Raw genomic sequence first — 10688 nt, 5'->3', positions numbered from 1 at the left:
TCAGAATATAGTATGAATGATGAGATTCAAGTAAATAATAATCGTGAAGGGACTGAAATTGAAGGAAATAATAATAATCAAATGGGGGATGCAGATGAAAAAAGAAATTTGAATGAAAATATACATGAGTCGTGAAGAATTAAATTATTTGTTCGATCCGAGAATTGAGAGAATAATATGTCTCAAATAAAAATTGATTCGTTAATAGAGAAAAGCCCAAAAAGAGTTATGGATATTGTTTATCCGGTTAATGATCAATGTAGAAGTTTCAATGATAAACATTATAGCCGATCTTAATTTGTCAAATGGAGAAAAACTTGATAGATCATGGCTAGTGTACTCTCGGAAGAAGGATAAAGTATTTTGCTTTTGTTGTGTGTTATTCAAAAGAGATAAGTTATTTCAAGTCCTTTGACAACAACTATGGGTTATGGTGAATGGAAAAATATTCATGCGAGACTTAGGTAGTATTTTGTAGAGCTTCTAGAAAGTACTTTTCAGCTTTTTCTCAAAAAATTTTGTTAATAAAAAGCTGAGAAGCGATTTCTAGAAGCTCTACAAAATACTACCTTAGTTAGCATGAAAGAAGTACTGATCATATTAATATTTTAATGAACTGGATCGAGGCAGAAACAAGGTTGAGAAAAAAACTAACAATTGATTCTTCTAATAAAAAAGTCATTGAGAACGAAAAGAGATTTTGGAGAGATTTTTTGAAGAGAATTATAAGTGTTGTAAAAACTCTTCCTAGCAGTAATTTGACATTTCATGGAAGTACTGAAAAGCTTGATTATCATAATAGTGGAAATTTTCTAAGTATAATTCGGATTATTGTTGATTTTGATTAGATCATGGAAGAGTACCTTCGACGCATCCAAAAAAAAAAAGGAGACCCGTCGTGTCCATTATCTTGGTCATAATGTTCGGAATGAATTAATATTTTTGTAAGATCCTTCAAATCATGAAAAGGAGAAAAATATTTCTCTGTAATTCTTGATGTACTCCGGATGTTAGTCATGAAGAAAAAATGTCTCTTATATTGAGATGTGTGTTGATGTTTCTAAGACTCATATAACAGTGGAAGAATTCTTTATTCAATTTTTGAAAGCTGTTGAAACATCAGGGGATGCACTTTTCAATGAGCTTAAATCTGTTTTAGGAATACTGGAACTTGATTTTAATGATATGAGAGGGCATTGTTATGATAATGGTTCAAATATAAAAAGGACAATACAGAGGAGTAAGTAGTAGAGTACTAAAAGAATATCCAAGGGCATTTTACACTCCATTTGGTTGTCATTCTCTTAACCTTGCCCTTTGTGATATGGCCATAAGTTGTGTCCAAGATAAATCAATTTTTGGAGTGATACAAAGAATTTATAAATTATTTTCCAATTCAACAAAACGGTGGGAGATCCTTAAATATTTTTTAAAAGGTCGCAATAGAGAAGGACTTACATTAAAATCTTGGTCAGATACACGTTGGGAAAGCCGTCTTGAATCTTGATAATGTAAAAGCTGTAAGATTTCAAGCTCCTCAAATAAGGGATACACTGTTACATCTATTTGAATATAGTGGTGATGCAACAACAGTCAGTGATGCAAGGTCTTAACAAATTATGAACTTTGAAGCTTTGAATTCCTTCTAGGCATAGTAATATGATTTGAAGTATTGCAAAAAGTAAATAAAGTCAGCAAGATTCTCCAAAGAAAGGATATGGTTATTGATGAAGATATTAGTCTCTTAAAAGATTTGATTATCTTTTTGGAAGAATACAAAAGTTTTAGTTTTGATCGCGAAGAGTGAAGCTGAAAATATTGCTTTAGAAATGGAGGTTGAACCTATATTTCGTGAAACTCGTATTTGTCATAGAGAAGATTTTTTTATGAAAATTCTCGAGATGAACCAATACAAGGATCTGAAGAATATTTTCATTATTTTTTTGAAGATAGTTGATCATGATCTTTCTTCACTGAAGACAAGATTTGATCAATTTCAGAAATATAAAGATACTTTGGGTTTTTTATTTGACTTGAGCAAGTTGAAAGAAGCAGATGATGAGAATTTGGAAAATTCATGTGCTTCACTTGAGAAATGTTTGAAACATGAGGATGATTATGACATTAACGCGCTTGAACTATATGATATTAACATGAGGATGATGATTATGTCAAAAATTTGCATAATGAGTTTCCTAATGTGTGGATAGCTTATAGAATATTATTATCCATACTGGTTACGGTAGCTTCTGCTGAAAGAAGTTTCTCAAAGCTGAAGTTGATAAAAAACTACCTCCGATCAACTATGTCACAAGATAGATTGAATGATTTGGCAATATTGTCTATTGAAAAAAATATGGTAGCTAAGTTTGATTAAGATGATTTATTTGAAAATTTTGAACAACAAAAAGTGTGAAGAGTTTGAATATTTAAAATATAATATTATATTTAAAATTGTAAGCCCACTTACCGTAGATTGCTAACATAAATTTCGGTTGAAGCTCGACTGGACGCTCAACTGGTCGCGCCACTGAATTCTCTCAGTCGAATTTCAATTTGTGTTTGCTTAGAATCTTGTGCAACTCTTAATCAGAATTCTAAGTGCTATTTATAGGCTCAAATCCGACTATTACACACCATTTAATGCACTTGAATTGCCTTGATTTTGAGTTAATACATCTGTTACAAAATCCCAGATTTTCTGCTGTCCGTTATGGACTGGAAACTGGACTGGACAGCTGAAATGGTCTGACTGATTTTGTTCTTTGATTGGTCTAGTTCAGCTGCTCAACTCGGACTATTTTGTGATTGGTCCAGTTCAACTGCTCAACTCGGACTACTTTTGTTCTTCGACTGCTCACTAATTTTAAAACTGCTTTTGTTCTTTGACTGCAACTGATTTGCAGGTCTTCACAAGTGGGGTGGGGGAGGAAGTAATTGGGAGTCAGAGTCATCCTGGGGCTCGACCTGGTCCTCTTGCTCGGATTCCTCTTCTTCCTCAGGCATGTTATGCATACAAAGCCTTTTCAGAGTCCATGAAGGAGGCTGGGTGCTCCGCCTCTGAGTATCCATTGGCTCAGAATTGAGCCAAACATCCTTTGAATCCCTCCTAAAAAATGATACTGCATTGCCTGGGCAAAGTTTCCTTAAATCAGGAAAATGAATGAACTCCTCCTTCTTACAAGCCCAGTAGCCTCAAATTTTTCCTCTCTCTTCCAAGCATTCTCAGTCAGCTCGGATATTTTATGCACAACCTTCTTTAAGTTGTCTTGGATAGTATCCAGCTCGAGATGGAGAGAGTGGAGTTCATCGTCATGGGCACACTTGATGCTTTGCATTTGCTTCATCAACTCTCCATGCTGGAATATAACATTGTCCAAGCTCTTGACATTCTCTTGGGTAGAAGCTCGGATTTTCTAGGCTCGGAGGGAGTGATCTCTCTCCCAAGCAATTTTCTATAAGAGAGAGAGAGAGAGAGAGAGAGCTGATACATAAACGAAAAATATCTGCATAAAATATAAGGCCATGGAATCGGATACCACAAGGTCCGAGGCCAACTAAACAAGATATAGGTCAATTGAAGAAATCAAGTTCTAAACAATGCTCGGAGCCCCGAGCCCATTGGGCTTTGCCAAAAACGAGACCCCAGGGTGAGGGGTTCTTGGAGTCTCCACGGGGCGGACCCTCGAGAGTGGGGGAGGCTTCAGTCATCTTACCTTTCCCTTGAACTGAGAGGAGGGCTCGGACACTACCTTTTTCAGAGGTTGGTGAGAGGCCAAGACACCTTATTTCTTATTTTTGAAAGATTTATTTTTATGCTGGGGGACTGGGGCTCAGTCTCAGTGGTAGCAGAAGAGTCCTTGTTTTTTTTTTTCTTTTGAGATTTTGCATCTCAGCCTTCATTTCAGCTTTCATTTTAGCCTTTCCCATTATGTCGCCTATACAAGGACACACCACGGGTAAGAATACATATGAAAAATGGAAGAAAATTTAAAGTTAGTGAGAAAACTACCTAATTCTCCTTTCACCTCTACTCTCTTTTTACAAAATTGTTCTTTGCAGAGGAGGTCATCCTCAATCAAGCTCTCAATATTAAAAGTCTTAACGCTCATCATGGCTACTAAATTAGTGAAGTCATGGGTCCACTCTGCTGGAGGGTATGAGATTTTAAAATTCATAGCCCAGTCCATCTTATAGTGCCAGGGCTGGGAGGACTTAACAAATAAGTACCTAACTGTCCAACCTTTGTGCGAGCTCGACTTCCATTCATAAATTGGTACTACGGATAAATCGACGAGTAAAACCAACATGGGGCTGTATTTTTTATCTTAATAAATTTTAAAAAAATTTCTATGATCCAAGGTACCTTGAAGTAGTTAAAAAGAACATCGAAGGACAAAAGTGAACTGAATGAGTTAGGAGAAAGCTGGCTGGGACAGACCCTGAAGTATTCATAGATGGATTGAATAAGTCTAGACACAAGAAATATCAGCCCCATGTCTATCTGATCTGTGCTAAACATGTAGAATCATGCTAAGAGGCAGTGGGCTCAGTCTTCACGACAACGAGATGATGATCTCATAGTTATTGGGCATACCTGACCCCCTTTTAATGGTTGGCCCCATGTTTGGACTTAAATAGGAGGCCATTACTTCTAACCAAGGACGACCTTCCTCCTCAACAAGGCCTGGTCGGCCCTTAACTGCTGAAGTTTCAACCTTTTTGCTTCCTGGGACTCAGAAAGGTCCGAGTCAAGAATTTCAATCTCGGGCTCGGATGGACTGGGATCCTCTAATTGAGGGGAAGGGACATCTAAAAAATCTACTAATACTTGTACATTGGACTCATTGGGGGAATACATCCTGACCTAGGTTTTAAAATAGAATAGAAGAACATACAAGGAGGTGGTCGGACGAAAGTGGGGTCGGGAAAAGTTTCTCGGGTTGGGAACACTCTCGAGATTCGGGTAGATAACGGCACGGGGACGATGAAAATGTAAATGAATTATTTTGATCCCCTATATATTGAAAAGTGGGATCCATCCCTGCCGACCAATTTAAAGCTTATCAAAAGGACCAAGATGGACCACGCAACCGAACAAGTAACCTCGGAAACCAAACCGTCAAGAGATTTCATCCATCCAAACTAGTAGCACTCGGATTGAAATCAGGCCGTCTATCACACCAAGTCACAAAAAACAAATACATAAAAAAACATATGAAGTGCAGACGTTAGGGCTCGGAACCTGACAGAACAATTGGTCTAAACTTCATGCTTATTTTAGACCATAATGGGGGAGGTACTATGTGCCCCATAAAATTATTGAGTCTGGTCCGACCCGAGCCCATTGTTTAAAAGAGATCCAAACACATACGTGAGAAACCAAAATTTCAGTTTGCTGAACTCAGTAAAATAAAATGAGGCAGACGAAATTGAGGTAAAATGAACTGAGATAGACTGGAATGAGGTAGATTGAATTTAGGTGAACTGAAATGACCAGTTGATCAAGACCAGTCCAGCTCCATGAGACTGAAGAGTAGCTAGACTGAAATCCCAGAAGGTAGTTACTCCAGACTTGTAACTGACGCATTAAATCAAAATTATGACAATTAAGGGCAATAAATAGGAAGATTAACAAATAGAATTCTTTATGAGAAAAAATTACACAAACTCTAAGTAAAACACAACATAAAACGAGAAAGTAGGCTGTCAAGATATTAAGTTGAGGGATTTCAGTTAAGTGTTCAGTTGGACAAGTGAAAAAAAACTCCAAGGCAACCAAAATATTTTAGCAATATCTAGTAAGTGAACGTTTTAAAGTACCAATTTTCTGTTTATATGTTTTAAAACGGATTCTAGAGTGTTATTGTATTCAAAATCCCGATTTTACGAAAACTAAACTAGTGATTTCTGATGTACTGAATCTTGTGAATTAGTGGTAGGAATACGCATTATAAATACTACCGATTACTGATTACTAATTAGTGGTCTCACCCTTTATAGGTTAACATATAAGAGACTGATATCAATTAGCCACGAATCCATGAGCCAGTTTAGTTCATCATAACACTGATTACTACCGAATTTCTATCCTGCTCTGTTTTGTTTTGATATGTTTATGCATATGAGATTATTGTTTAAAATGATTTCAAAAGCTGGGATGATTTTCCTCATTTACTGAGTGACGAGCATATCACTCACCCATCCAAAACCATTTCAGATAAGAACGAACCATTTCAGATAAGAACGAGAAAGAACTAGATGAAAAAGAGAAAATTCAGTTTTGGGGCTGGTGAAGAAGAAAAAGACTAATTAGATTCATTTTATGTTCGCTGCGTTAAGACTCTGCTATTGATCACTTATGGATTGAATTATGTTATTTGTTTATGCATTGTAAAGACATTATAAATTCAGTTTATGAATGACAATGCATTTCAGTTTTCATGAATGAATATACTGGTATTTGAGTTTCTCAAAACCAAGACTTATTGTCTAATGTGAAAACGTTAAATAACGTTGATGTCAACTAGGCCCAGTTTCGAGGCATGACATTGAAGTTGTCAACTAGGTCCAGTTTCGGAACGTGACACATTACCGATAATAAAATCGATTAAGCCCCATCTCATACAGGGCCAAGCCTCATACTGGTCCAAAGAAGGTCTGGTCCCATAAAGATGAATATATACATGAGCCCATGTAGCTGAAGTACTATTTGGCCAAGCCCATATGACCGAGACTGTCCAGCTCAGGTAAAGGGACCGAGCCACAGAGTTAGGGCGATCCCATATAAGATTAAAGAGCTGACCTGAGCTCATTAACCAAGCAGCACCTTAGATTCAGAGATATGGATAACATTTGGGAATATCTAATGATAAGGAAGAAATCTCCATAAATCCGGGATAAGGCAAAGTTCGTCAAATTTGGTAAGAATCCTAGCTGCCATAACAATTAAGTCTTACCCTTAGAGGTCTCCTACTTTGGGTAGAATTATACTCCAAAAATAATTCTACTCTCACAAAGTAACCAACTTCTCCTGCTTCTATAAATACCAGGAATTTATTATAGCTTTACAACTTCACTTCATCAATACATTCACTTACTCCCACTTGCTTGATTTCTTTGTATTATTCCTCTCTTTTTGTATTCATAATTTAAGCACTGAATTCAGCATCGGAGGGATCACACTGGAAACATCTACAGTGCCTCCTAACCCTATTTTGTCTCTGCAGACCCCATATGACTGACCGGACCCGAAATTGGTAAATTTGAGATCCGTTCCCTAGAACTAACCCGAGGTAAAATTTTGGTTACTTCAATATTATTTAAGAAAGTTTTTTTTTGAAACTGTAAAGTATATAAAATAGTCCATTTTTTGTATAGAATAATATCACAAATTATATTGAAATTTTTATAGAAGCAAATGGGTAAGACTCGGTAATGTTCCAGGTCATTTTGTAGGAAAAATATGAAACGGGACTAAGAAATATGAATGGGCCCTTTCTCTCAAGTGCAACGAACTTCACTTTTTTATTCTACGTCAACCCTGATAGACATTGCGCACAAATTATTATTTGTTTTAGTATGATTGGCTGCTACTCATAGTCACTCAACCATAATGCTAACATTATGGGATCCTTCAACACCAGAAGTCATTGGTAAAATTTTCTCCTTCCCAGTTTGACTCTGCCTCATTGCATCATTAGAGCCCTTATATTTTGACAAAGAAGCAAGCTCGTGCACTGAATCCGCGATCCGGGCCGTGCAAGAGACGATTTCTATTAGTAGTGAAGCAACAGTTGCTGCTGGGATTATGTCAACAAGATCTGCGTCAGGCCACAGTTTGCTGAATAAAGATCTCAAATTCTTGCACTCGTTTTTCGCATTCAATATGTGTACATCAGCTGGAGCTGCCCGAGTCATTTTCTTGATTGCAGCTGATAGTTCTGTTAGAGCACAGCTACATTCTGTGCTCATCTTCGTGCACAATTCCTGTATCTTCGCTCGGATTTCCATTGGCGTCTGCAGCAACAACAAGAACTTCTTCAAAAAGTTATATAATATATCTTGAATAAGATTGATATTATGAAGAATACAAAATATCCATATATTCTATGGCTGAACCACATAAATCATGAGTTGCTTTGTATACTGATTTAAGAAAATCTCAACAACAACAAAAAAAGAAGCTTAGTTTACCTGCATCTCTGAGTTCAGATAGCCGCTTAATGCTTCGATTCGGTATGCACATTCTCGTGTAACCGCAACAATCTTTAGGTATTGATCCCACGGTTGGCGGTATCTAAACTTACCATGCCTCGGCTCCCATTTTGCAAAATTTACCTGCAGTTGCAGAAATTAAACTTAACCACTGATGGTTTGAGTTTCATCCAAGATCCAGAAAGGATCAGCAAATTTTAACTTTTTCCAACATTTCCTTCGATAGAAGTCAGATATAAATAGATCAGCAAAATCCCATTTTGTATTAAGAACAATCATCTATGTAACTCACCAATGATTCTTCGGTGCCTTTAGAATTCAGAACAGACTTGTACTCAGCAAGTGATGTCTTCTTCGTCTCTTGATTCTTTCTATCCAACGACTTGAAGTATTCATCTGCAAAGCCTGTAAAGTCCATTCCGGTTCACAGATTAATCATTCCAAATCCAAAACAAGGATGAAAAATTTTATATTAATGGACAAACAGATTGTGCAGAAAAGAAAAATGGGAAAAAAAAAAAAAAACAAACCTTCCAAGAAAATCCCAAGCTTTTCAATATTAGCAGCAGTGAGATTATGGAGATCTTCACCAGCCCAAATTGGCCTTATAAATGCACAAATGAAAACTGAAACAGCACCACCAATCAACACGGTGGATAGCCTAATATATGCAATATCTAATACTCCATCATCCCGGTATCCCGAAACGCATGTCAAACTGACTGTGAGGATGATAATCACAAGGCCATAATCATATTTTGCCTTCAACTTAGGATGAAATCTCATAAATGTCACCAGAGCAGCTGCACAACAAAAAACCAAATTCAAGATGTTAACATTGTTGGATCATAAATCCAATGTTGGGCTTATATATAAATAATTATGTATTGTGGACTGTCAAATAAAGTTAGCGCATAAAAGTGATCTAAATAAGATTTCAGTTTATTTGGGCTTTAATGTATCTAATAGGGTGTGACCTTTAATGTGTACTAGTGGATTTTTCTATTTGATTGATGGGCTTAAATAGAATTCCAAAATATAAATATAGGGTTATGGTCCCCAGATCACACGTTCTATTCTCATCGATAATTAGAGAGCGTGAGAGAACTGAAGGAACTCTCAAGACAAATCGTGTTGATCTGAAAGGCCAAACCATGCAGATCTACATCGATATCAATTGTTAAGAATTAAGGTATGCTTCCGCTTCAGTTTACAGATTTAATTTTGATGATTTAGCATCATGATTTTGTATTTAAGTTTATGGGGAATTTTTCCCAACAAACATATCTATTCAATAACTCGAAAATCGCCTCTCGACTGGATTTCGGGCCCGAGTTCACCTATCAAGAAGACAGATAGACCCAGGAAAATAGGCTCGACTTTGTCCCCTGAAAATTCTGCCAATCTATGTGCTCCAACCCCGAATGCACCGCCTAAAAGTGTCGCAATCCCTCTGTTCACCCCTTTTCCAAGTGTTGCTCCTGAAATCAAATCATACAAAAGTTTGCCATATATCAAATACATAAGTAAACAAGAACAAGATTCCAACAAAAAACGAGAGCAAATTCAGTAAGCCAACAATCAATGTAGTTCAAAACTATACAGAGGATTTTTCGTAAAAGGTTGGATCGAATACGAGTTTTTAAAACTTACCCACTGAAAACTCGAAGACAACAACAACAGTTATGATAGCCCACATTGCAGAAACACCGAAGCCATCATATATAGGATCATCAAAATAATAAAATAACGATACTAAAATTATTGCCAATCCCACTTTAAATGAGTGAACGACCCTTCTCGGATCGTCCTCTGCCAGTTTCTTGGCTTCTTTGACGGCATTGATCACAACATTTACGAGCTTATTTATCAAACTATTTACCCAATTCCTTGCATTTTTTGTAACTCCGCCGATTTCTTGATTTTCAGTGACCATTTTCATGGAAAATTTCTTGTTTAATGTTGCATAAACCCAAGCGGAAGTGAGTGGGATGAAAGAACCTTGGGATATTTATACGTGGGAAAATAAGAGAAGGAAGAGGTTGAAAACTTGAAATGACATAATTTTGTTTTTTTGGAATTTAAATTAGGACATAGTAAGTTCATCTCAATTTTCACTAATTAAATATCGTTTCCGTAAACAAGAAAATATCAAAATACTAAACAAGAAGAGGTCTTATAAAATACTATTTTGTTCAATAATTTTGATTTTTTTTAAATTTAAGTTATACTATAATTGTAAATTCATTTCAATTTTCAACAATTAATCGAAAAATAGTTATTATATAAATTTAGTGCAGCTCTTAACGGCATGAAAGCTTTATAGCATAAACAAAATATATCAAATGCTCAATTAACTTAATTAATGGGGAAATACCAATTCGATCTCTAAAGTTCAACATAATCTCAATTCGATCATTTTCCTTTAAACGTCGTTTCCAAATTAGTTTTTTATCTTTCATTTTTTTTTT

At 36.2% G+C, this 10688-nt stretch overlaps 1 protein-coding gene across 1 annotated transcript; it reads right to left on the bottom strand.

Annotated features, from left to right (window-relative positions):
• Positions 1–7602: 7602 nt before the first annotated feature.
• Positions 7603–10169, bottom strand: LOC140876030 (aluminum-activated malate transporter 2-like). The gene is made up of 6 exons (XM_073279871.1): positions 9871–10169; positions 9558–9698; positions 8748–9020; positions 8510–8622; positions 8197–8340; positions 7603–8019 (listed from the first exon to the last, which is right to left on the bottom strand). The coding sequence occupies exons 1-6, from the start codon at positions 10157–10159 to the stop codon at positions 7603–7605; spliced, it is 1377 nt and encodes a 458-aa protein (XP_073135972.1). The 5' UTR covers positions 10160–10169.
• Positions 10170–10688: the final 519 nt, after the last annotated feature.

Source organism: Henckelia pumila, chromosome 1 (assembly GCF_033568475.1).
Source record: "Henckelia pumila isolate YLH828 chromosome 1, ASM3356847v2, whole genome shotgun sequence".
Lineage (NCBI taxonomy): Eukaryota > Viridiplantae > Streptophyta > Magnoliopsida > Lamiales > Gesneriaceae > Henckelia > Henckelia pumila.
This window is presented reverse-complemented; position numbering and strand designations above follow the sequence as displayed.